This window comes from Balaenoptera musculus, chromosome 20, assembly GCF_009873245.2.
Source record: "Balaenoptera musculus isolate JJ_BM4_2016_0621 chromosome 20, mBalMus1.pri.v3, whole genome shotgun sequence".
In the NCBI taxonomy this organism is placed as follows: domain Eukaryota; kingdom Metazoa; phylum Chordata; class Mammalia; order Artiodactyla; family Balaenopteridae; genus Balaenoptera; species Balaenoptera musculus.
Genome location: NC_045804.1, coordinates 20,567,970 through 20,593,785, shown reverse-complemented (window position 1 = coordinate 20,593,785; position 25,816 = coordinate 20,567,970). Strand labels below are relative to the sequence as shown.

Sequence of the window (25,816 nt, the reverse complement as noted above, 5' to 3'; positions counted from 1 at the left end):
ATGTCTCCAGGCCTCCCCTGCAGGCCCCTCTCTGTGGACACTTAACCCCCAGCCTCCCTCCATGGTGAGGGCCCCAGCTGGGCCTCAGGGAGGCAGGAGGCTGAGACCTAGGGACACAGGGTCTTGAGCTGAAGGGCCATGGAGATGGCCTGCTTTGCTCCCCTTCCTCCCAACACTTGGGTCTAAGCTCCCCGCCCCCAACCAAGAAAGACCACATCCCAAGGACTTTGGTTTCGGACATGTTTTATTTGGCACAAAGGAGAAGGGGGTCTGACACCAGTTTAGCCTTTTGAGTGTGCAGAGCTCTGCCCACCCCCTTCTCACCCCTCAATAATGAGCTCAGCCCCGAACCAAGGATTTCATAGCCCTAAGATCCATCCAAGTAGGTTTCCTCATACCACCCCCCTTCATTTTTCTCTTGTTCTTTGGTCCCTAGAGAAGGCAGCCTTCTTTAAGGATAAAAGGTGACACAAAGCCCAGCCCTGAAGTGCAGCACCCTAGGGGCACTTCAGCCACCACTGGACGGCAGCGAGGGGGCATGGGACAGGTGAAGGGAACCGGACAGGTAAGGTAGGGCTGCCCCCCCGGAACCGTCCCCTTCCCTAGGAACCAGCCAGAGCCGAGGGAGGAAAGCTGGGGGTTCATGTTCCTGGGGAGCTGCCCGGACAGAGGAATGGGGGCTGTGGGCGGTGGGGGTGGGGGGGGCAGGTTGAGGATGGTGAGGAAAAGTACAGGTAAAGGGGAAATAAGGAAATGATGAGCTTGGCCTTGCTCAGTGTCTGGTGACACGGAGGGGAGGTCTGAGCAAGGGGCCAGCAATGACCCCAGCCAACCCCCAAACTCCACCAATCCCCAGATTGGCTTTGTAATTCCAAAATTTTAAGGAAGGGGTTTGGGGTTGGGAGAGAAAAACCGAATAGAGATCTGTGCTGTGGATTTTACTCTCGGGCAGTGGGAAAACCAGAGTTGTCCCCTCTGACCACTTTCTAGAAGCTTCCAGACCTCATCCCAGCAGAGGGGAGGGTGACTGTTGGGAAGGCAGCCCCACTGCCCACTGTCCCCTTAGACGTGGACCTTTGCATTTGGGCCCAGGCCTCTGCCCTTCAGAGCTCCTCATGGACCCGCTCCTGGTCTTCGTCCGACTTCAGCTTGAGTTCCTCAGCGGTGATGTTGCCATCCTGGTTGCGATCCTGATTCTGGAACATGTCTCCTATGGTTTTCTCAGGGTCCTGGCCAGGCAGGAGGCGTCCTTTGCCCTCACTGACTTGAGCCTTGATGAAGGTGGAGAACTACGGCGAGGAGAGCCAAGGGGAGGGGGAGAGAGCGTCCTGCCTGAGCAGCTGTGCTCACCTTGGGACGGGCCCCCAGGCGGAGGCCTTCCAGTGAGGACTGAGGAGGGGAGCTGGTGCTGCCTTCTGAGGGGGGCGGGGGCGGAGGGCGTGCCCAGGGTCAGGCAGCCCTGGGGGAATGGGCTGCATGTGCCAGAGGCAAAGGCGGGGATGAGGGGCTTAAGACACACTGACCCGCAGAGGGGCAGGAACACGGGTGCAGACAGGATGGTGGACACACGCTGTTCTCGTTAGATGCCACCGTGCAAGGTGGCTTCTGCCGGGTGACAGCGTGGGAGGGATTACTAGAAGGAGCGAACTCCTCACCCACCTCCTCTGGGGGGACCTCGCCATCCTTGTTGAGGTCCATGTCTTCAAACAGGTTGGCAGGAGGGTCTTCGTGCCACACAAACAGGTAGCCTGTGGGCAGCCCATCCTCCCGGGACACCAGCTCCACCTCAAACAGGAGCACAGCACTTCCAGGGACCCCCCGGGCTGGAGGGAGGGGAGGAGGAGAGAAGGGAAGGGTCTGGGCCCGGCTTCACTGCCTGCCCAGTGCGCTCCCAGCCTACAAGCCTCAGCTCCAGCCTTGGGGGCTGGAGAGGGGGGCACTGAATGGGAAGCATCCGGAAGGCTTCACTCACTCCTCCCACCAGCCGTCAAGGCTCCAGGTGGCAGGGACAGAGGGGAGGAGGAAAGCCATCAGGCCAGTCTCTGCTCCTCACCTCCGCTCTCTCCATGTGCCAGGTGCGGGGGGACCACAAGCTGCCGCCTCTCTCCCACACACATGCCCTGCAGGCCCGTGTCCAGGCCTTCGATCACCTTGTGGGCGCCCAGAGTCGCCTCCTGAGGGGCCCCGTAGTCATGGCTGGGAGGAGAGCAGATTCCCGGGTCAGCGTTCATCCTGGTCCCCGGCAGGCCCAGCTCCCGAGTCACCCCTGGTGCCGCCCCACAGGGCAGGGTGCAGGGGCCCAGCAGTGCAGAGACAGGATCAATCCCCTTATCTCGCCACTGCCCTGCAGCGTGGCCAGGGGCTCATCTCTCCCTGCTCGCTTCCCTCCACTGAGTGGAACTAGCAGCTCCCCCTACTGCTTACTTCACCCTCCCTCTGCCTGTGGAGTTAAGAATTTGAGCTTAGATGGGAACTTAGGGAGGAAGGAAGAGTCAGGGGTGCTGCTAGGAGAACTCCCCACGCCTGGGCCCACCCACCTGCCCAGCCCTGGCCCTGCCCCGGACCCACGAGGAGAAGAGCTTGGTGCCATCCAGCAGAGAGCAATTGTAGTGGTAGCGAACAAAGTCCCCAAGCTTGGCCGTCTCGTTGCAGGTCTCCGGGGGCCGGGACAGTGTCTTGACTTCCACGGGATCTGCAGGGTTGTGGAAGTCGATGATGTGGACGTCGAAGATCAGCACAGCAGAGCCAGGGATCTTGTCTCCTGGGGCCAGAATGGGGGTGTGGATCAGCTGGAGTCTAGGAGGGGCTGCTCTAGGTCTCCATGGAGGCCCCAGACCTTCCCCATCCTGGGGTTTTAAACAAGGATGGGATGGGATGTTTGTCCACATAGTCAACTCTGTGGTGGTGAGGAGGCAGGGGAGGGGAGGGGCACGCCAGCTGGAAAGCCTTTTACATATGTATCTTGCAACCTCCCAATAACTTACCCTGCTGATCGATGTGATTAGTCCCATTTTACAGGTGAGCACACAAAGGCTTTCAGCAAAGCTGGGACTCAAATCCCGGTCTCTTTGCTTCCCAGGGCTATGCTGTTTCTGTTCTTCCATAACCACCCTCCCTCCCCAAGCTCAGGAGTCGGCTGCCCTTCTCCAGTGTGGAAGGGGAGAAGTGGGGGACTGCCCCCTGGAGAAAAGGATGGAGTCCTTGTGGCAGGAGTTGGGTGGGGGACCAGTTTTTTTGATGAGAGGGGCAGAGCAATGGCTGGAATCCACCCCCTTCGCCCCCGCTCATCAGGGGGAAGGTCGGGAGGAACTGAGGTGTTGGCTTGGGGAACAGGGAGAAAGCCTACCAGTCCCGTTCTCCCCGTAGGCGAGGTGGGGGGGGATGGTGATTCTCCGGCGCTCCCCCATGCACGAGCCCTGCAGCCCCTGGTCCATCCCTGGGACGACGTAGCCCTGCCCCACATAGGTATTGTAGGTGCGGTTTCGGGAGTAGCTGCAATACGAGGCGGGGAGGTGGGCAAGGGAGTCACAGCGGCCCCGCCCTTCCCCCAGCACAGAGCCGCCCCCAGCCCCCACCATCGTCCTCAGGACCCCCCGGACCTGGAGTCAAAGAGGGTGCCGTCCATCAGGGAGCCGTTGTAGTGGTAACGCATGAAGTCCCCAGCCACGGCTCTCCGGACGCAGCCAGGTGGCAGCTCCAGTGTCTCCAGCTGGACCGTGTCCTTTGGGTTGTGGACGTCAATCAGTAGGACATGGAAGACCAGGGAGGCCTGCGGGGGGATCACAGTCCCTGGGGAAGGGATAGGCTTGAACCATACACGTGGAGAGCAAAGCAGGGCTTCTTCTCCACTCAGGAAGGCCTATGTGAGCACCGTGCAAAAAGGTACTAACCCTGCTTTCCAGAGCCTTGGACGCCCATCAGCAGCCCTGCTTCTTCCCCTGTGAGGCCCAAGCTGAGCTTTCCCCAGGGCCACCACCAGCCCATATGAGCCTTTGTGTGAATCAGAACAAAGCATCTTAGTTCCCCAACCAGGGATTGAACCCGGGCCCCAGCAGTGATAGTGCCGAGTCCTAACCACCCAAGCACCCCTTCTTAGTGAGGTGATCACCAAGGGCTAGATTTCATCACTACTTGCCTCCCTGGCCGGGTGTCCTTGTGCAGTACTCAACCTGAACAACTGTATGTGGCAGCCCACTTCTAGAGAATCCCCAAGTCCCTGCTTGCCCTCACCATAGCCTTTCTCGCCATAGGCCAGGAATGGAGGGATGACGATCTTCCTTCTCTCTCCAGGACACATGCCCAGCAGCCCCTGGTCCATGCCCTTGATCAGCCAGCCAGAGCCCACGTAGGTGTCGTAAGTGCCACCTCTACTGTAGCTGCAGAGAATGAGGTAGGGGTGAGGCTGCTGTTGGTGGGAGAGGCAGGAAGGCCCCCGACTCCCCGCTGCATGCCACAGCCCCTGGCGCCCCAGGGCTCCTTCCAGCCCTTACCTGGTGTCGAAGGCAGTGCCATCCAGCAGCGTGCCGTTGTAGTGGTAGCGGACGAAGTCGCTGTCCTGGACCATGCGGGGGCAGTGGGGCGGGCGCAGCAAGGTGCTCACCTGCACGGTGTCCGCCTTGTTCCACACATCGAGCAGGACCACATCAAAGTAGAGGGTGGCATCCGGGGGAATAAGCCCCGCTGTGTTTGGTGCAGCCCCCAGAGTGGGGGGTGGAGTGGAGGTCTGAGCATCCTGCTTGGCCTCCCCCTCCACCACCCTTAGTTCCCCTTCTCCCAGGTCAAGCTAGGGTCCTACCCAGGGCCCTATTATTGCCCTTCCTCCCGCCCCAGCGGCAGGAGACGGAAAAGTCTAGTCCCAGACCTGCCTCGCTATTCATTCTGCGCATGCATTGTGACCTTGGAAAGCTGCTCTCCCTCTCTGAGCTTCAGTTTTCTTGTCCTGGGCCCTCGCTTCTGCCTCCTGGTCTCCTCCACCCCCATGCCTGGGCCCCAGCTCTCCTCACCCACGCCGATGCTGCCATAGCCAAGGTGCGGAGGCACAATGAGGCGTCGCCGCTCATTGACGCACATGCCCATGAGGCCTCGGTCCATGCCGGTGATGAGGCGCCCCACGCCCACCACGATGGCCACCAAGGTGTGGCGGTCATAGCTGGGGAGGGAGGGGACAGATGGGATACAGTGGCCTCTGCCCATGGTCACATACATGCACAGGTGCACACAAGCGCACACACACACACAATCCCCCTCCCTACACAAAGGTGTAGATCCAAAGGCTTCTCAACATTTCAGGCCTCCCTCCTAGGTGGGCCGTGACTCCCACCTTAATAGGATGGGCTGTTACAAAAGGAAGCCCTCCAGGAGGCCAGGGGCTTTTATCTGCCCCGGGATGGGGGGATGGTGCCAGCAGTCCTGTCTGCTGCTGCTATCTGCTGACAGAAAAGGAGTGGGAAGTGCAGACCCGGGGGTGTGTGGGGGGGTGTGGGGGTGTGGGGAGACCAGTTATCCAGCACTTAAATGATAAGGCCGACGAAATGCTTGGCATTTTGCATTCATTATCTTTTTAAAAATATTTATTTATTTGGCTGCGCCACATCTTTAGTTGTGGCACTTGGGATCTTCGTTGCGGCACGCGGGATCTTTTAGTTGCGGCATGTGGGATCTTTTAGTTGCGGCATGTGGGCTCTTAGTTGTGGCATGTGGCATGGAATCTAGTTCCCTGACCAGGGATCGAACCCGGGCCCCTTGCATTGGGAGCACGGAGCCTTAACCATTGGACCACCAGGGAAGTCCCTTCGTTCATTATCTTATTTAATTCTCTCCCCCGTGAGGTGGGCATTATTATTATTATTATTATTATTATTATTTGCTGCACCACGCAGCTTGTGAGATCTTAGTTCCCTCACCAGGGATCACAGCCGGGCCACAGCAGTGAAAGCGCTGAGTCCTAACCACTGGACCACCAGGGAATTCCCGAAATGGGCATTATTGATTTCATTTTTCTTACGCGAAAAATTGAGACTTGAGAGACCAAATGACTTGCCCAAGGTCACACAGCTAATGTTTGGTCTGTTGAACTCCAAAGCCCACGTTTGGGCCACGGCACCATCAATTCACAGAGGAAAGGAAGGGGAAGCAGAACTGGCTGGGGATAGGGATTGGTTTTCAATTTTGAAAAAGCCTACTCTAAAATTGCCACGGCCTTTACTTGTTTTTAGTTACAGTTTTAATTTTAAGTTTTCAGAAGTTAAGGAAAGATGGGAGATTATTATTTTGATGGAAGGTGTCATGGGTTGTAAAAGTTTTCCAAGCTCAGCACCGCTTGGACCCAACCTGGATCCAAGAGTCCCCATCAGGATCCCCGATAGGGAGGTCATTCCCCAACTCCCAACCCCTCCTCCACTCCTTGGTGGCCACAGGCTCACAGCTGTACTCCTGGCTACTGCCTCATTTTGCCCACTGAGCTGGGTGTATGGCCTGCTTCCTCCACAGTGCCGTCGTGAGAGCCCAAGCATGGCAAGAAGCTTCTCCCAGTTAAACACTACCAAAGTTCTCCCCAGAGTCAAGGCTAATGTGTACTGAACCCGCTTGCAGACTGTAAGGTAACGTGTGAAGTTCACTTTCATTCATCATCTTGAGTCTTAACATCAGCCTTAGGAAGTAGGGACGCAGTTTTTCAGACTGTTTTTTAATCTCCTTTTTTTCAGATGAGGAAAGTAAAGCTTAAAGAGGCAAAACTCCTTGTCCACGATCACAGCCTGGGTTTGAATCCAGGGTCTTGGTCTCAGGAGTTCATGTTCTTACCCAATAAACTGCCTGCCTCCAGAGCCACTAATTTCTATAGGCCGAGTTGTGTGTTTTGGGGAAGGGTCTAAGAGGGAATGACTTCTTGGGTGTGGGGTGGGGGCTTGTGTGTGTGACCTGGACCCAAGGTTTAACTGAGGCTGGCCTGGCGTACAGCCATGCCCCCACCAAGAAAAATGAACTTGCCAGAGCAGACGGAAAGCCTGGACACAGAAGAGGAGCCCATCTCTCAAACCCCAAGGCTGGCAAGATGGGCGGCAGCACTGACCTGGTTGAGCTAAGATGGAGGGAGATGAGGGTGAGGGATCACGGGGAGAGGGAGGCATGAAAACCCTCGGAGGAGCCCAGGGTGGCATGTGTGACTGTGTGACATGTAGGCAGACAGGGTCCCTACACCAAGCTATGCCCTGCACTCCCTGATCCATCCTGCTGTCTTAGAATGCCCACCTGCTTTACCCCACTGGCTGCTAAAAAAACCCCTCCCCCTCCCCCAAAAACTCTTACTTTTTCTCTAAACACAAAGGCACTGAAACCTGTGGCTGGAACCAGAAAGGGAGTCAGGGTGGCTGGAAAGGTAGAGGGTGCTGGGCTGAGACCACTGGAGGATTCACATGCAACAGGGACCATGCCCTTCCCCCCAACTCTGTGGACCAGAAAACCCCCTCTATGTCTTTAAATAAAGCGCTGGTAAGTAAATAGAGCAGTTCACTTTGATTCTCAAGCACTCTGAGAGACAGAGGGAGTTTGTGTGAAAGAAACTGGGGTCTTCTGAGAGGCGAAGGTTTGAAATTGAGGGCAGGGATGTCTGGGGAGATGGACGTCTAGGAGTCCCCCCACCCAGGGTGCTGTGTGTGAGGTTAGGGGATCACGGTGTGAGTAGGGAGCATGCAGACACAGCTTAAAAGCAGCAACAAGGGAACCCCAGGACTGAGAGAGCTTGGTCCCGGGCTCCTGGAAGGGAAATGGTGAGCCTGGGGGCACTCAAGCCATTACCTCGAGTCAAACTTCTTGCCGTCCTCGAAAGTACCGTTGTAGTGGTAGCGCACAAAATCCCCCATCTGCACTTCCCGGGGACAGGCCCTGGGGATGTGGTACCTCTCGATGACCACATCTTCCAGGGGGCTCCCGGCCGGGCTGGCGCGGCCCAGCCCCCTCCCCACGGCCTGCAGCAGCAGCAGCAGCAACGATTGCAGCAGGGGGAGCCGGAGGACGGTGTGGCTGGGGCGCCCCGCGCGGAACATGGTGCCTGGAGCTGGGACGGCCGACTGTGAGGGCGAGCGAGAGAGCCGCCGCCGCCGCCAGACTCCTTCCCCCCACTCCTCCCAGAGCTGGCTCCCCCTCTTCCTGTCCTCCATCCCCACCCCCGCCCTGGCTGGTCCACGTGGAATGGGGGCTGGGGAGGCTGAGCTGGCGGGGCGGGGGGTGTGGGGGGGGGAAGGGGTGTGGAATAAGAGGAGGAGGGCCAGGCTGATAGCGTTAGAGTACGAGGAAAGCACCACAAAGCCCTCCAGATTTACCCCCACCCCCACCCTGGGGCTGAGAGACCTGGGAGGGGTAGGGAAGTTCCGGAAAGTTGGGAAAGTCGGAGCCGACTTAAAAAAAAAAAAAAAGTTCAGAGTTTTTTTCTGGAGCCCCCCGGGTCCTAAAGCCAGACTGAGGCAGCCCTTGTTTCTTTGGCTGGCAACCCCAAACTAGGTCTCTCCAGTGGCTGGTGAGGCTCCAAAATCGGAGGGGTATCTCAGTGCTCCCTCCCACCCCTTCTGCCCCAGGGACGGCCTCTCCAGGGACGGGCTGCTTTGTCCTGCAAAAGCTGGACTGCCAGAGGACTTTCTGACGTGGGGATGGAGATCGAGTGGGAGGTGGTGAGAGTGGAGGATGTGCAGGGTAAAACCGGGGGTGTGCCTCCTCGTCGCGGGCTGGGGGGACACTTGGAGGAACCTCTTCGGGGCTGGGAGTGGGGAGTAAGCAGAAGGACCGCTCTGATGGAAGGAAGAGCAGATTCCAGGGCTTGGGTAAAGTAGAGTGAGGTGGCACTTCCCTCAGTTTCTCTATATTAAGGTCCCGGGGGCGGGGGGAACTGTCTTTGTGTGGGAGGGGCTTTCTGGGCTCCGCATCCCTGCGGGAATTGTTCCTCCACCCTCTCACCATCTGCCAAGGGGAGGACCCCCAAGGGCAGGAGGTCGGGGACTCAGGATAGTGTTGGCTTTCTGAAAAGAGTGGAGACACAGCCCTCGGCCCCTCGGGGGATCTGACTCAAACCACGACCCCGCCTCGCTGACCCCGGTGCCAGGCGCTAAGACCCAGCGTGCGCGCCGGCCAGTTCCGGGCCCCTGAGCCCGCCAGCCTGCCCGGCAGCTGGGCCGGGACGCCTGCTCGCGGAGGGGAGAGACAGCGGCGCGGAGGGGGCTATGGCTCGGGCGGCGTGGGGGCTGCTGTGGCTGCTGCTGGGCAGCGCCGGGGCGCAGTACGAGAAGTACAGCTTCCGGGGCTTCCCGCCCGAGGACCTGATGCCCCTGGCCGCGGCCTACGGGCACGCGCTGGAGCAGTACGAGGGCGAGAGCTGGCGCGAGAGCGCGCGCTACCTCGAGGCCGCGCTGCGGCTGCACCGGCTGCTGCGGGACAGCGAGGCCTTCTGCCACGCCAACTGCAGCGGCCCCGCGCCGCCCGCCGCCGCGCCCCCCGGGCCCGCTACCCCCGGCCCCGACGGCGGCGGCGGCGACGAGTGGGCCCGCGAGCTGCGACTCTTCGGCCACGTCCTGGAGCGCGCCGCCTGCCTGCGGCGCTGCAAGCGTTCGCTGCCCGCCTTCCAGGTGCCCTACCCGCCGCGCCAGCTGCTGCGCGACTTCCAGAGCCGCCTGCCCTACCAGTACCTGCACTACGCGCAGTTCAAGGTGCGCGCCCAGGCGGCGGCGCCTCCCAGTCGGGTCGGGGGGAGCGCGGCTCCTCGCGTGTGCTCGGGGTTGCGGGCTCTGGCCCTGCTGACCGGCCCTGTCCCCACGCCGCAGGCGAACCGGCTGGAGAAAGCGGTGGCCGCGGCCTACACCTTCCTTCAGAGGAACCCGAAGCACGAGCTCACCGCCAAGTATCTCAACTACTATCGCGGTCTGCTGGACGCCGCCGACGAGCCCCTCACGGACTTGGAGGCCCAGCCCTATGAGGTGGGGTGCCAGGGTAGGGCCAGCCCTGACGCAACTCCCTGAGTCCCCCCATAGGGCCCGTGGGGGAGGGGAGGTGTGGGGGTCCCCTTGACCCCTCTGCCGCGTCCCCTCCCCCTAGGCCGTGTTCCTCCGGGCTGTGAAGCTCTACAACAGCGGAGATTTCCGTAGCAGCACGGAGGACATGGAGCGGGCCCTGGCCGAGTACATGGCCGTCTTTGCCCGGTGTCTGGCTGGCTGCGAGGGCGCCCACGAGCAGGTGGACTTCAAGGACTTCTATCCAGCCATAGCAGGTACCCACCCCGGTGGGCATCCCTTTCATCCACAGGGCCCTGCTTCCCAGAACTCCTAAGGCACCTTAACACAAATATTCATTCCATACACATTTATGGAGCGCCTACTAAGTGCTTGGGAGGCCGACAGGCATAAGGTGTTATCCCGATCCTCAGACCCTTCAGTCGGCGTTGGCTGAGAGGGGCCAACAGAACACCTGCCACTGGGTGCAGAGGGCTGCAGTAGGGAGTGTCCAAGGTGCTGGGCATCGGTGCAGAGAGGAGGTGACATCCCAAAAGGGTCTGGGGAGGTTGGGTTCATGGGCCTTCCAGGCAGAGGCCAACGCAGGTGCAAAGTTGCTGAGGTGGGAAACGACCCAGCAGGTGTGTGCAGAAAGCAGTTTGTGGCCAGAAATCACACCTAGTCTGGGGATCCCTAAGGGCGGAGTCCCTCAGCAGGGGCAGAAGGGACTGTCCTGAGCTTCTCTCTTTGGGCTTCAGTCCCACCTCCAGGCCTCACCTGCCAACCTCCCAGTGTGCCCTGGCTTCCTCTGGCTTTGGGGCGGTGGGTGAGCTGTGGGGGTGATAAGTCAGCCCAGGCCACTGTAGGCTTCCGCAGCATCCCTTGTCCCTCGACTGTCTCATGGGATCATCAGGCAGAGCTGGGACTGGAAGTCATGCGGGATGGAGCTGTTGAGTACAGAGGAACCCGAAGCACGAGCTCACCGCCAAGTATCTCAACTACTACTGCGGGCTGCTGGACGCCGCCGCGTCCAGCTCCTCACCGCTGCCACCCCCACCCCCAGATCTCTTTGCAGAATCCCTGCAGTGCAAGGTGGACTGTGAGGCCAACTTGACCCCCAACGTGGGCGGCTACTTCGTGGAGAAGTTCGTGGCCACCATGTATCACTACCTGCAGTTTGCCTACTACAAGTGTGAGCCTCCTGGTGGGCTTGGGGTGGGGGAGAGCACTGCACTGGGAGTGAAGCCGAGCCAGAATTGAGGACCCTTAGTGATGGGAGGGAAGGCTGGGGGTGGTGAGGCAGGTGAGAGGCTTGTGGTGGGGAACAGAGAGCAGCCTCAGGGGAGAATGCCAGGGCCTCTTGGGTAAATGACTAGACAGTCAACAACTGCACAGCACTTGATAGTTTACAAAGTTCTGCCACATCTGTTTATTTCACTTGATCCTCTCACAAGCAACCGGTAGCTGGCGTTACTGGACCCATTTTTTAGATGAGGAAACCGAGGCTCATAGAGGGTAAGGGGCCATTAGTCACATGGCTAATAAAAAGTAGCACCAGGACTTAAGGCTCTCCTCACTTAAGGGGGATTCTGGCATCAGCCGGGGCTAAGATGGTCAATCTCCAGGGTTTCTGCAATGCAGAGATGCCAAGATTCAGACAGGCTGGAGTTGGAGAGGAGGAGCTGAAGACCAAGGGCCAGGAGACCCTTTGTGTTCTAGTTGGCAAACAGGTTGAGGGCTGGGCCACCAGCTTCTGATTCCCCAGTGCCATCATTCTCCAGCTGTGTGAGCTCAAGCAGTTTACCTGACCTCTCTGTGCCTCAGATGTCTTATCTGTAAAATGGGGATGACAGTAACAGTGAAGCTTAAATGAGTTACATGGGGCATAGGGTAAGTGCCCAATACGTTCTAGCTTGTATTATTATTGGGTGGGATGAGGCGCCCAACAGGTATTCTGGGAGGCAGCTGGGGAATGAGGGGCAATGGACTAAATTGGGAGATAGGGGTGGGTTAGTTGAGGGTTATCCCTGAAGGTGGGGAAGTGCCAGGGCCACTACTCACTCCTGTCCTGCCTGCAGTGAACGACGTGCGCCATGCTGCCCGCAGTGCCGCCAGCTACATGCTCTTTGACCCCGAAGACAATGTCATGCAGCAAAACCTGGTGTACTATCGCTTCCACAGGGCTCGCTGGGGCCTGGAGGAGGAGGACTTCCAGCCCAGGGAGGTGGGCATCGCCGAGGCATTCTCAGGATATGTGATTTGATTAAAAAAAAAACAAAAAAAAAAAACCTGGCTTCCTCCAAAGGCAGGGTGAGAAATAAAAAGAAAGAATTTGGGTTGTAGTTGGAGTCCTAGGTTCAAACCCACCAGCTGTGTGGTCCTGGGAACACTACTGGCCTTTTCTGAATCTGTTGCCTCACCTGCAAAATGGGGGTGGAACAGCCTACGTCTCCAGCACAGTGCCTGGCATGTGGGAGGTAAAAAGTATCTGTCCCTGCCTGCTCCCTTCCCCACTCTCACCATGCTCACTGCTGGCCTTTGCCCTTCTTCCCCAGGGACCCCATAACCTGGACCAACTGAGGATTGGAATTCTAGGAATTCTAGAACCCTGGAATTCTGGAATTCCAACCCTGGAATTCTAGGGCAAGACTGGCAAATATGGGGCACGTGGTGCCACTCCCCACTTCCTTGTCAGTGGCAGACATTGCGAATTGATTTACGCACTCTTTCTCACTGAGCCCTCAGAATCCTTCTTAACCCGGCACTTCAGGCAGCTGTGATTTTTCGATCAGCATGTGAACTGATACCTGTTCCCTGCTCCTCGAGCTGTAAAAGGGCCAGAGGGCCCAGATCCTAGGAGCTCTGGCTCCTCCACCATCTGGCAGCAGGGCCTGGCTCACCTCACTTTCCTTCCCTCCTCCCAGGAGGCCATGCTCTACCACAACCAGACAGCTGAGCTTCGGGAGCTGCTGGAGTTTGCGCACATGTACCTGCAGTCAGATGACGAGGTAAGTGGCCCCTTGCCCTACTGGCTTGGGTGGTGATGGACACCCCTTGATCCTCTTCCTGGGGCCGCTGTGCCAAATCTCAGCCTCAGCTTGTGGCAGTCAGCCATTGTGAGGCAGAGAGATTTCACCTGTCCCTTGTTTACATCTGCCCTCCTCTCCCCACCCCGTGTTCTCACACACCCCTTCTCTACATGTCTGAATCTCGCTTCTCCTGGGCCCAGCTCTGGTGGTGCCTCCTCCAGAGGCCCTTGCTGTATGTCCTGGCTCTGTCTTCTGGGCTTGCAGTGCCTACTCTGACCGTCTGTGCCTCCCTGGACTGGAGTTATTTACAGCCCTCGTCTGTCTCACCCCGCCCCTTTCTCCAGTCAGTCTCCTAGAGGACTGGGCTCCAGGACAGGGACCAGGTTATTCCCAGCTCTCCCACAGCACCTGGCACAGAGCTGGCCCTCAGAAACTGAGCTTGAATGAACCAGTGAGTGAATGAATGAACACAGGACACCGGGAAGGAAGGACCACAGTGTGTTATTACATTGATTCTAAATGAGGGTGTGAGAGCCTGAATTCTCTGAGGTGTTGCTGCCCAGTGCTTATTTATCCATCCCGTGCATCGTTCATGCACCCATGCCCCCCCTCATCAAACGGGGCCAGGTCTGCACAGTGAGCCCCCAGGCTTTGGTGCTTACCAGACTTGGCTCCACCATTTCCCAGTTGGATAGCCTCCAGGCAAGTGTTAGGTAACCCTCTAACTTCCATTTCTTCATCCATGGAATGGAGAGAATAATGGCCATCTTACACTGTTGTGGGGAGAATTCAATGAGATCTAGTATGTAAATCACTTAGTGTAGAGCTGGCACATAGTAGGCGCTCAGGGGGTAGTAGCCATTTTGATTACTGTTATTTGTTGCTTGCTGTTTGCCAGACACTGTGCTTGGGGCTGTGGTAAATTGATGAAAGGCACAGTCCCTCGCCTAATCAGCTCACCGTTAGTTCAGTGCAATGGGAGAAGTCAGCACGGGGCACTGGACGAGGCCTCCAGACCCAGCCAGGGTCATCAGCAAGGGCCGCATCCTGGAGCTGATGCCTGGTGTTGGAGGGATAAACAAAAGCTATCCAAGCACAGGGGAGTAAAGGTGTTCCCGGCCGGGAAGCAGCGTGAGCAGACAGTATTCATAGACTCGCAGTGTTGCCTGTGTATTTATGCTTAAAAGGTGGGCTGTGGAGAGGAAGAAGGTTACACCAGCCCTGAAGGTCTGCTGGTGGAGCCCCATGCATCCGTTCACTGAGGGGGCAGTTTGGGAACAGGACTTAGGGAGAAACCCTCCAGTCACTCCTGTGTGAGGTCTTGAATGTGACTGGGAAGGAGGGGTTTGGGACCGAGACGGGATGGGAGGGCCCCTTGGCCAGGAAGGGAGCCGATCTGGGTTTGTGCCTGCTGTGACCTGGTTTATGCTCCCATCCTGGGGCTGCTCTAGATGGAGCTGAAGGAGACAGAACCGCCCACGGAGCCTGAGGAGCCCCCGTCTGATGCTGAGTTTGAAGGGGAGGGCGACTACGAGGAGAGCATCTATGCTGACTGGTGGCAGGAGCCAGACGCCAAGGGTGACGAGGCTGAGGCCGGTCAGTGACTTGAGTCCTGGTGGAGGGCGGGGATGCAGCCTGGGCTGGACGTTAGGGACAGGAGGATCCAAGCACTGGGCTGCAGGGGCTGTGGAGTAGCTGTGCTGGGTGCTGGCACCCCTCTTCTGGGGGCTTCCGGCCTGTTAGCAAAACCCCTGTCCCACCTGGTAGAGGGGTGGGGGTGACATCCTTCCTGGAGCAGGGACCAGCTGAGACCTGTTCCTGGGGACCCTCACTCCTGCCTGCGCCACCTCCCCGAGGACAGCACCCAGAAACCTGTTGGGGATGGGAAGCTGACCCCAATGCTCTCTCCTTTCATTTTTCAGAGCCGGAGCCTGAACTAGCATAAGAAGAGGGCCCCTGGCACCCCTCAAGAGCTTAGGAATCCCGGGCCCAGTGGCACCACCCCCACCAGCCTGGGCGGCAACAACAACTATTTATTAAACATGTAAATGGACATAGCTGACCAGGCCCCATCCTGTCCCAACTGTGAGCCCTGCTCCCCAGACCCCTCTTGCCTCGTCTCTGGGTCTCTGGACTATCGGATGATGGTGCTGCAGCTGCTGACGGCCTGCCCTCCTCCCAGTGTCCTCCCCACCCAGTGGGGCAGTCTCCTGGAGGAGAAGATGCTAGCTCTTCCTAGTTGGGGACTCAGCCTGAATTGCAGACACAGCAGAGGGGCAGCTGGCATCACGAAGAGCACTGGACCAGGAGTCCAGCTGTTCCTTGCACACTGGCAATTGGTGCTCAATAAACATTTCTTGTTGAATGAATCATAGCATTGGGGTCCAGACTCCCCTGGGCGGAGTGGTGAGGGTGCAGGTCCTTCCCTCCCTCCCTCTGCACCCATCTCCCCTCATCAGTAAATGTGGAGACAGGTGAGGGGCCACAGTTCGCCCTCTGTGGACCCTGGGTGTTTGCAACCACGAGGAGCATCAGCCTGTCATTGCAATCTGCCGCTAGGGGGCGTGAGGATGCAGTTCTGCCTGAGTCCTGGCAAGATGGTGGTTTCAGATTTCTAAGGTGGTATGTCCTGTATTTTCCTAGTTCAGCATCGCTTCCCTCAGGGAATGTGGGGAGGGGGCCAAGGACACTTACTTCCGGTTTTTACTTTCCAAGCATTTACTGAGTCAGAGCAAGCATGCCCTGCGCTGCCCTCTCTGCCCATTCTCCCATTCATTCCACAGCAGGGAACAGGCCCTCTGAGTGGCCAGAGGAACCCTAGGGATACGGCTTGATAACATGAGACTTTGTGGTGGCAATGGGACTGCCAGACCGTCTTGCCCAATCTTGCATTGGCTCTGGGGGCAGAGAATTTGGAGGTGGCTACCACCCACCCTGTGATTCCCCCCACTTCATGTTCCAGAGCAGGGAAGTAGGGGCAAAAGGGGTCTCTCTGGGGAGGGACACCGGGCTAGGGCCAGCCAGGTGACAGTTCTGGCCCACTGCCCACATTTCTGTTCTCCCAGCGGCAGGGTGATGGAGGCCCTTTCTCCTCTTACTGGAAGGTGGAGCGGAAGCTGGTAAGCCCAGTTCTCACTGTCCACACCCCTGCCCAGATGTGCCAGCTGACGTGGCCTGGGCGCTATCCATCGCTGTGCCCAGGAGGACTCCGTGCCCCACCCCATGCCCTTCCCCTGGGCCTTGGTGAAGATGAGGAAAGGAAGGACAGAGTCGGAGTGTGGAGCACGGGCGGGGTCGAAGCTGGGGGCGCCGGTGACCTCACTCCTCCCTCTCTCCCGTAGGTGGGTATGCAGTGGCGGCGTCTCCGAAGAGCTCCCAGGTACCAGGGCGGCCCTGCCCCACCCCACCCCACCCCACCCCTCTCAAGCTGCTGTGTTGTCAGCTTCCACCGAGGCCCCGCCCCCTGTTTCTGGGAGGGGCTGCGCTCCGGGGCTGGCCCTCCGGAGGGTGGGGAGTGGGGACGTGCTCCAACATGCCTGCGTGAGTAGGAGCTCTGGAATCTGGACCGCTGGGTTTGAGTCTGAAAGCGCCTGTGTGCGGGAGCGAGAAGGCCTGTGTGCTTGGGTGTTGGTGTGGATGTGAGCGAGTGCCTGCGTGCACGTGTCTGAGAACGTCCGTGGCAGCGTCGTGGGCGACAGAGCGGGTTTGCGCATGCGTCCCTGAGGGTGCGCGCATTCGTGACCCTAACCCTAGAATATGTGATTGTACCCAACGCTTATCTATTGGGCACCTACTATGAGCCGGGTACGCCGCAGGTGCTGGGCATACAATAGTGGGCAAAGCAAGCCAAGCACCCCCTGCCTTCCTGGAGCTTGCATTCCAGCGGGGAGACAGGCAATAAACAATAAATGTAATAATGAATGAGTTATCAGGCCATGTTACATAAGTGCGTTGGAAAAATAAAGCAGGGTGAGAGGATAGGGAGAACAGGGCGGGAAGGGGGGTACGATTTAAGAAGTGTGTTGATGTGTGTGTCCAAGTGTGCATCTGAGGGTGGCGTCTGAGGGTGAGGGTGTGTGTGTGTGTGTGTGTGTGTGCGCGTGCGTGTGTCCTGGGAACAGAAGGCCGCCCCTCTCTGGGTACTCACCCGCATCCCGGCGTTAGCCCAGGAGCCTCCCCTTCCAGTGGGTCTTACTCAGCTTCTCCATCCTTGGCAGCCGCCAGCCACTCCCAACCTCTCTCTGATGCCAGCGTCTCCCCATTGCCTGGCCAGCTCCCCAAACTGGTGAGACCGAGTTCTATCGAGTCCCAGCGTGGGCCCTCTGGGGCCGTCCAGCCCATTCTCCCAACCCCACCCAGCCCAGACGCCTTCACCTCCTCCACGTCTCTGTCTCACTCGATCCTCTCCTTACCCCGCTCCCAACTACCCACCCAGCACCTCAGCAGCCCTACCATCTGTAGCAAAATGGCTAGAAGGTTAGAGACAGCCAAAATGGCACTGGGGATGATGACCTCACACAATAGGGCCAGACTCAGATGTCACAGAGGTGTCCTGGACCCAGAAAGACCCCGTCCCAAGCAAAGCATCACTGCTACAATGTATTGAATACCTACTGTGTGCCGGGCACTTGGCAGGTTCTTTACAGCCTTCAAAACAGTCTTCCGGTTCCTGGACTTCCCTGGCTGTCCAGTGGTTAAGACTCCTTGCTTCCACTGCAGGGGGCAAGGGTTCGATCCTTGGTCCGGGAACTAAGGTCCCACATGCCATGCGGCCAACAAACAAAAAACAGTCTTGCAACATAGATATCAATTCCCTTCTGCCACAGGTGAGGCTGAGGAATGAGAAGCAACCTGTCCAAGGTTCCTCAAGGTGGGGGATGGCTGAGCTGGGTTTGAAACATTTCTCCCTAAATCCATGATGCTCAGAGAGAGCAGGGAGAGAGCCGAGAACACCTTGGTCTCCTCTCTCTGGTCCCCGGAGCTGGCTTTGTCCCTTTATGCTGTCAGCTGGGACACAGGAGAGGAAGGTGAGGACCAGACGTGGAGACAAAGCCCGCACATTGCCACAGCTCACCGAGGGAGGCAGAGAGTTCCAGAAGGGAGAGAGGGAAGGAGGAAGGGTAGGGAGGAAGGGAGGAAAGCAGGAAGGGGAGGAAGAGCAGGCAGTCAAGCCTCACTCTCAGGCCTGATTCCATAAGCCCAGTCCCACTTCCCGCTGTTGGCTCCCTGGGATTGGACCAGATGTTAGAGGGCCTGGGGACAGACTCACTGGGGTCATTTAGACCAGCCTCTTCTTGAATCCTGAGAGGTGATGGCCAAGGGAGGCGGGGGAGGGAGGGTCCTATGGGATCTCCCCAAATTCTTGTAAATTCCAATGGAAGAAATTCCCCTTAGGTTTGAGAACTAGTTCTTGAAGTCTCACCCTAGTGTTCTCCTCCTCAGGGAGAGTAGGGTCCCCCTGACCCCCTCCTGTGTCAGAAGGCTGTGTCCAGTTGGCACTGGGGCCAACCTCATAAGCTTACTGGGGGAGTCCTGGCAGCCGCAGGGCCCAAGCCCCATGCAGCTTCCCCACTCAGGGGCCTTCATCCAGGCCTCCTCTTGCAGCTTCTCTCCAAGGATGGCTCCAGCAGATGGCCCCAATTTCATGGATGGGGAAACTGAGGCCCAGAGAGACTAGATTGGGCTCCCAGGGCTGCATGATAAAACTCCAAGATGACTTGGGGATTAGATGGGAGTATGCTGAGTGCTGGGGCTGCCCACTGGAGCCAGCCCCAGCCCAAACTGGGGACACATCACCCCACAATCATCACCTGGCTGGGTGCCAGCTGGCACCAGGGTGCCTGGATAGCATCTCTTCTGACCCCCAAAAAGCCCTTGGGGTGGGAGCACCTCTCATGCCCCTAACTCAGGTGGAGAAACTGAAGTAAAAGGAGGACATGGCTGCTTGTTTACCCCTCTCCCCCGCCCCATATACTTGATCCTCTGAATCTGTGGAAGAACTCACTAAGGTATGTCCCTTGGTAAAGAAGAGGCCAAAAAAAAAAAGAAGAGTCCAAGAGAACTTGACATTTTCTATTTTGGGTCATCTTTTCAGCTTTCCTTTAACAAGAAGAGTGCTATGTTATGTTCCTGGAGCGAAGTAAGTGGTGGCCATTTGTGATTCTTTTGAGCATTTGGCTAAATCCTGGTGGCTTTCCTGGAGGAGGAGGCTAGGAAGGAGTGAGGTTCAGACAGTCTAACTGGGGAGTCTGGCCTCTTTCCCTGGCCCTGGGTGGGTATGGGGAGCAGGGGGTCTTTTTGGAGGTTTCACAGCCATGAAGGAGATAACAAATTTTTTGTCATCTCCAAGTGAGGTTATGCACACAGTTACAGAGACACAGGAATGAAGTCAGAAAATGCTTGTCATGTAACTTTAACCTTTAGCATAATTATTTTGATAACCCTTTTTTTTTTTTTTTGGTAATACCTTGATATCCTCAAAAATGGAAATGTCCCTGGCCTTGGAGCTCCTCCCCGGCCCCCAACACATACTTTGGCTGGAGCTGGCTTCACAGCTGGGTCCAGGCTTCACCCGCCCCCACGCTCCCTGCCCCTCCCCCTCACTACTTCCAGGTTCTCTGCTGGGGCCATAAATTATCCATGAGCTGTAAGTTGGCTGCTTCTTCAACTGCAGGCTGAAGTGCTGATGAAATATTCAAGGATCTCAACTCTCAAAATTCCCTGGTGGCTGCAGTATGGGACTAGGGAAGCTGGGATTAATGTACAAGGCTAGGGGCCTCCAAACCTTGGCTCTGGTTCCCACCGAGGTGGAGTCCTGGGCAGGGAGACCGGGAAGGCCAGAGCGCGGGAAGAGGTGGGGGAAGGGTCTCTTTGCATAATCGATGGCAGTGAGTCTGTGTAGGGCCCTCGCTAGTTTAGAGGGTTTAGAGGAAGTGAGGGAAAGTACGGATTTAGTCCCTGAGGAGGGCCGGCCCCACCCCTCCCCCAGCCGTGGCTCTCTAATCCGGAGGTTGGCCTGAAGTCACACCTCCAGCTGACTTCTCCCAAGGTTGGTTCTCATCTGCCCCCCTCCCCCCAACTGCCAGGAGTTTGCTTGTGTGACCCTGGGGAAGTTCCTCTCCTAGCTCCGAATTCAGTGTCCCCAAATATACAAGGAAGGGGGCTCTGATCAGAGATTCTCAACAGGTGGGGGAGAAACTCCTGCCGTGTGTGCGTGTGCGCGCGCGCTGACACGCATGCACGCATGCGGGCCGGGGAGGGGTGGCCTCTTGGTGGGAAGGGTGCCTGTCGGGGCAGGCGTTGCCCCTGGCTTGTTGGGGGAGGGAGGGGCAGGCAGGCTGGCAAGGCGGGTGTGGCCCCAGCTGTGTCAGCCTGTGAGTGGAGTCGCCCAGGCCAGGGACAGGAAGCGGGGTGACTCAAGCGGCAAGGGCTCGTCCCCTCCCTTCCCCCAACCCACTCAGGACGGGGAAGGGGTTGCTCAGAGACCCAGGGAGACCCAGCTCCAGAATAGAATCCTGATGCTTGGGGCCCTGCCTTTTGGGCTCCTGAAGCCCTGAAATCGTACCCTGGGACAGCTGAGGTAGGTCAGGGGGGAGGAGGGGGCCGCTCGGAGATGGACATTCTCGGGAGAGGTCCTGACCCTCCTCCAGCCTTTCCGTCCACCACCACTGGCCCCTGGTATCTCGCCCTGGCCCGTGCTATTTCTGGCCCATCCTATCTCTGTTTTCTTGTCTCCTTGTTTTCCCTTTGACATTCCATTCCCGCCCACACACCTCGTCTCTCTCGGGGAAGTGTGGCTGGAGCTGCCTCTGCTATTAAGAGCCCTCCCCAGGCCGGCTGGGCACACACCCACTGGGCCAGGCCGTGGGCAGCCTCTGGCCTCGAGGTTCCTCCCCTTGGACAAAGGGGAGCAAAAATGTCAGGAGCACACCCACCCTCACCTCTGGGGCCTTGCACTGTCCTGCCCTGTTCCCACTCCTGGCGATGCTTGGGCCCACTCCAGCCAGAGCATTTGGGAGACTCTTCTGTAGCCAATGTCCTCTCCCCAGGCCTGAAGGGGTCACCCTGAGCAAGTCCCCTCACCCCAACGCCAGGGGCAGTGGACAGGGACAGCAGTGCAAACGGAGTTGCACATACGTAGATCTACATAAGTTACAAGTCAAGCTAACTGTTCAAAGATACACCTTATTACTAACAAGGACCTACTGTATAGCACAGGGAACTCTACTAGTTTTGTGATAACCTATATGAGAAAAGAATCTGAAGAAGAATGAATATATGTATATGTATAACGGAATCACATTACTGTACACCTGAAACTAACACAACATTGTGAATCAACTATAATCCAAAAAAAAGAAAAAATGGATACGTGAAAATGCTTAGAGAAAAAGCTGGAAATATATACAACAAAATATGAACAGTGATTATTTAACTATGATGGGAATATAGCTGATTCTTTTTCATTTCTTTTATACTTAACATGTTTTGTAATAAGGAAGAGAATAATAAATGTTCTTTTGTTCAAAAAAAAAAAAAAAATAGATACACCTTGCCAAGTATACCTCCACCGTGACCTGAAAGCCAGGCTGAAATTCAGACTTCTGACTCCTTCTCAGAACATGGAAGCCTGCAGAAAACTGCTCCCTGACCACCAGCCCCTGGGCCATCTCCCCTCCCCTTCGCAGCCCTGGCTTCCCCCACACCACAAAGGGCCTCCAGCATGTGGGTGCAGGTACCCCAGCTTGCATGTCCCCACTGTGTGCATCCCTTTCCCATAACTGCCCCTTGTTGCCCCTTGGCCTACTGTGCTCACACCATGCACGGTGCTGCTATCTGAACAGGAGAAAGAGCCTGAGTAAGAGACCCACAGGCCCTAGAAGCAGGGTCAGTGCTGGGCACGTACCCATAGTGTGATCTTCAAGGGCCGAGGCATCAGTCTGTGTACGTTCATCCCCTTGGCTCTGTATGGAGGGGTGCAACCCCGGAAGGACCAGAGCAGGGGCCTAGGTGTACAGATGGCTCTGCCCCTTTGCCTGGGACTTTGCCACCCGGAAATGACTTCCCACTTGTCCGTGCTCCTTTCCCGCTGCTGTAACGCCAGGGGAGAGCTGCTGGGTGGTGGCAAGGGACCGTCATCAGCCTGAAGTTTAGCGTCCCGTCTGTTTACCTGGTCTTCCTTTATGGAGGCAGCCATTCCTGAGGCCAGGCAGAAGAGGAGGGAAGAAGGCCGTGTGTATTTGAGTGTACTGGGGAGAGAGCGCTGACACGGCTGGGGTTTGTGTGTCTGAATCTGTGCCTCTGAGTGTATATCCCTGAGGTGTGAGCATGGAAGGTTGTGTCTGTGTGTGTGTGTGTGTATATGTGTCTGTGTGTGTGTGTGTGTAACGTGTGCAGATCTAAATGTCTACTTGCTTCTGTCTGGGGAAGGGGCCTCCACAGAGAAAGGACTGATTGTGAACTGACAACAGAGACTCATGCACCTCCTTATATGGCCCAGAGGCCTCGTGGAGGTTGAGAAGAAGGGAGAGGAGCTGAGGAGGGCAGCTGGGCTGTCTCGGTCACCTTTCTCCAGGGAAGCGCCTCCCCATCCTCCACCGGCTCCCCTCATCAGATGGGCCCCTGGACCGCTCTTTGCCAGTAACTCCTGTCTCTGGGGTGACTTGCGAGGGGCCACTTGATGCCCTTTCCTTCTTTACTCTGAGGCCCCAGAAATCTGCAAGGTTGAATTAACTATATGTGTTCTTGGTGGCCCAAAGACTCTGCTTCCACTGAGCTCTGGGCAAGAGAAATTAGTTTAAACTGCAGGGATATGAATTAGGGCTAGACACCAGAAGGAATTTACCAGTGTTAGAATAAGGAGACAAGGGTATTCACATAAGGGAGGCTGGAGAATCTCCTTTCCTGGAGATTTGTCAAACAGAGAAGTCCCTGCCTTTAAAGGCTTGGAGGCAGGGGACTGGGTAAGATGGTCTTGTGGCCTTTCCTTCAAGTTCAAGCTACAGAGGAGACTGTGGCCGCAGGGACTCCCATCCCTATCCGTAGGCACCTCCTTGCCGCATGAGAACAAATCCCCTGTACAGACAGCTGATTCTAGTAAACATCATTTTCTGATTCTTTTCTGTATCCTACAGATGAATCCTCAGTGCCTAGCAGGCAATAATAGTAGGTGCTTAATAAACATGCAGAAGCTACCTTGATGTGGGAGATGCAGCTCTTAGCCCAGCCTTTCCTGCTGCTGTGGTAATGCCTCCACCCAGTCTCAGGCTGAGTTTTGGGGCCAGCTTGTTGCAGCATGTTCTAGGCTGACATGCCGGGAGAATTCTGGGGACACACACACAAACACACAGGTTTTATTCTGAATCCTTATTTCTGTCTCTCCACCCAACCCAGGCTTCTCCACCCCTCTGCAGTCAACCAACCTACTGAAGTCAGGAGAAAGGAAGGGGTTAAGCCAGGCTTGGGTCTGGAAGTGTGTGTGTCTGTGTGTTGCCTTGTGTGGGGTGTGTGAAGTGGGCAGGGGAAGATGGGAGGTGGGAGAGGAAGGAGGAGAAACCCTGGAGGGGGCAGCAGCCTAGGATTGGGAGCTCTTTTCCTCCCAAGCTGGGGTCTGGCTGCTGCATGGCGTGGCAGGGTGGCAAGCAGGTGGGTGGGGCACAGGGAAGGTAGGGAGAAAGAAGTTGGGGAGTAGGGGAAACAAAGCACAGGGCAGTGGCCAGGGCATGTGGATGGTAACTGGCTGGGGATGTTGATGTCTCCCTGGCCCCTTCCAGGAAGACTTGGATGGCACAAGCCTCAGAAGTGAGACTGTTTTGCCATCATTCCTTTCTCTGGTGGAGAAAGTGGTCAAGGATGGACGTACCTCCATCCAGCCCATCCTGAGGGCTAGCTTTGGGGATGTAAAGGTTTTCTGAGCGGGGGACCCTTTCCTGAACAATCACCCCTCCAACACTGACACACACAGAGTGGCTAATATGACCTGTTTACACTTGGCCCTCTGGAAGCCCTTTGAGGGTTGGGGACATTTTGATTTTCCGTGTCACCAGGGTCTAACCCAGTGTCTAGCATACAGTTGGTGCTCAATACTTGTGTGTTTTTTTAAAAAATAAATTTATTTATTAATTTTTGGCTGTGTTGGGTCTTCGTTGCTGCTCTCAGGCTTTCTCTAGTTGCGGTGAGCGGGGGCTACGCTTCAGTGTGGTGCACGGGCTACTCATTGTGGTGGCTTCTTTTGTTGCAGAGCACGGGCTCTAGGAGTGAGGGCTTCAGTAGTTGCAGCACTCGGGCTCAGCAGTTGTGGCTCACGGGCTCTAGAGCGCAGGCTCAGTAGTTGTGGTGCACGGGCTTAGTTGCTCCGTGGTATGTGGGTTCCTCCAGACCAGGGCTCGAACCCGTGTCCCCTGCATTGGCAGGCGGATTCTTAACCACCGCACCACCAGGGAAGCCCAATACTTGTGTTAATAAATGAATGTCTGTAAGACCCTTGGCACACTATACAGCAGGCATTCATTTCATCAACCACAGAAAGACCCTTGTCTTCTCAACCCGCCTACTGGGAAGTTCTTTTTTTTTTAAAATTTATTTATTTTACTTATTTATTTTTGGCTGCTTTGGGTCTTCGTTGCTGCACGCGGGCTTTCTCTAGTTGTGGCGAGTGGGGGCTACTCTTCGTTGTGGTGCGCGGGCTTCTCATTGCGGTGGCTTCTCTTGTTGCGGAGCATGGACTCTAGGCGCGCAGGCTTCAGTAGTTGTGGCTCGTGGGCTCTAGAGCGCAGGCTCAGTAGTTGTGGCGCATGGGCTTAGTTGCTCTGCGGCATGTGGGATCTTCCCGGACCAGGGCTCGAACCCGTGTCCCCTGCATTGGCAGGCGGATTCTTAACCACCGCGCCACCAGGGAAGCCCTGGGAAGTTCTTTCTGATAACTAACCCCGATTCTTCCACTACTGAGGGGCCTGCTGCCCCATTTCTTTTATGCCAGTGTTGATGTCCTTTAGATCTGCTGCCTGACTTTTTCCAAACCTGCCAATACTTTCTCTTTGTCACACATCGTGGCTCTTCTTTCTCTCCCTAGAATATTCGTTTTTGCCTTTTCCGCAGCCCCTCCCCACTGCTTTGACATTTTATGTCTATGCTAATATTCCACCAGGAGAACATGTGGTTTGGTGGGCCTTGAAGTTAGAAAAGGGTTCTAGTTTAGGATGTGCCATTTTCTAGTTTTGTCATCTCTCTGAAGCAGTTTCCTCATCTTTGAAATGACCATTTTGTTGCCCTAATAATTTTTCAGAATTGTCATGAGAATTAAAAAAAAAAACCCATCATTAATTTAACTTTAAGTTTTAGCAGTTGTCCAAGTGACTTCACAAAACTTCCTTCACCCCCATGAGAGAGAGATATAGCTCATATACCCATTTTACAGGTGTGGAGAAACAGGGTGAAAGACAAGTAATTTGCCTAAGATCATATAGCTACTAAGTAGCAGAACCCGAATCCAGGACTTCTAATTCTAAAGCTCATGAGCACTCCATCTTTGGGGGAAAAAAATCCCAACCCAGAAAAAAAAGCCTATGAAATGCTATACTAATATGTTATTACCACTTTGCGGCAAGGGTGAATAAGCCCAATGAAGCATCATTCCTGACGCTGAGTTGGCTGGCCAGTGAAGGCGTCTGTCCTTGCCCCTCCTGACTCACCTGTTGGACAGGTAGGGGGAAGGGGAGAGTAATCATTCTTACCTGCTCGGAGGTAGGGTGGGACAAGACACACCCCATCCCTTCCATTGGTTCTTTCCTTAGTCTTACTGACAGTTCCTTACCCAAT

At 56.5% G+C, this 25,816-nt stretch overlaps 2 protein-coding genes across 2 annotated transcripts; one reads left to right on the top strand and one right to left on the bottom strand.

Annotated features, from left to right (window-relative positions):
- Positions 1-226: 226 nt before the first annotated feature.
- FKBP10 (FKBP prolyl isomerase 10) lies at positions 227-8,128 on the bottom strand. The gene is made up of 10 exons (XM_036837851.1): positions 7,795-8,128; positions 5,004-5,149; positions 4,491-4,680; positions 4,231-4,376; positions 3,600-3,789; positions 3,347-3,492; positions 2,569-2,761; positions 2,054-2,196; positions 1,660-1,823; positions 227-1,289 (listed from the first exon to the last, which is right to left on the bottom strand). The coding sequence occupies exons 1-10, from the start codon at positions 8,040-8,042 to the stop codon at positions 1,104-1,106; spliced, it is 1,752 nt and encodes a 583-aa protein (XP_036693746.1). The 5' UTR covers positions 8,043-8,128; the 3' UTR covers positions 227-1,103.
- Positions 8,129-8,771: 643 nt separating this feature from the next.
- Positions 8,772-15,372, top strand: P3H4 (prolyl 3-hydroxylase family member 4 (inactive)). Its single transcript, XM_036838321.1, has 8 exons — positions 8,772-9,692; positions 9,807-9,959; positions 10,078-10,249; positions 11,035-11,163; positions 12,050-12,195; positions 12,896-12,979; positions 14,452-14,596; positions 14,923-15,372. The coding sequence occupies exons 1-8, from the start codon at positions 9,210-9,212 to the stop codon at positions 14,943-14,945; spliced, it is 1,335 nt and encodes a 444-aa protein (XP_036694216.1). The 5' UTR covers positions 8,772-9,209; the 3' UTR covers positions 14,946-15,372.
- Positions 15,373-25,816: the final 10,444 nt, after the last annotated feature.

Bases quoted from the DNA above. Each gene is read 5' to 3' on its own strand.
- FKBP10 (XM_036837851.1), bottom strand. From the start codon at position 8,042: ATGTTCCGCGCGGGGCGCCCCAGCCACACCGTCCTCCGGCTCCCCCTG. The intron at 4,377-4,490 runs GTAAGGGCTGGA...CATTCTCTGCAG, and splicing joins GGCACTGCCTTCGACACCAG to CTACAGTAGAGGTGGCACTT. The intron at 2,197-2,568 runs GTGGGTCCGGGG...CTCTCCTCCCAG, and splicing joins GGCACCAAGCTCTTCTCCTC to CCATGACTACGGGGCCCCTC.
- P3H4 (XM_036838321.1), top strand. From the start codon at position 9,210: ATGGCTCGGGCGGCGTGGGGGCTGCTGTGGCTGCTGCTGGGCAGCGCC. The intron at 9,693-9,806 runs GTGCGCGCCCAG...CCCACGCCGCAG, and splicing joins TGCACTACGCGCAGTTCAAG to GCGAACCGGCTGGAGAAAGC. The intron at 9,960-10,077 runs GTGGGGTGCCAG...CCCTCCCCCTAG, and splicing joins TGGAGGCCCAGCCCTATGAG to GCCGTGTTCCTCCGGGCTGT.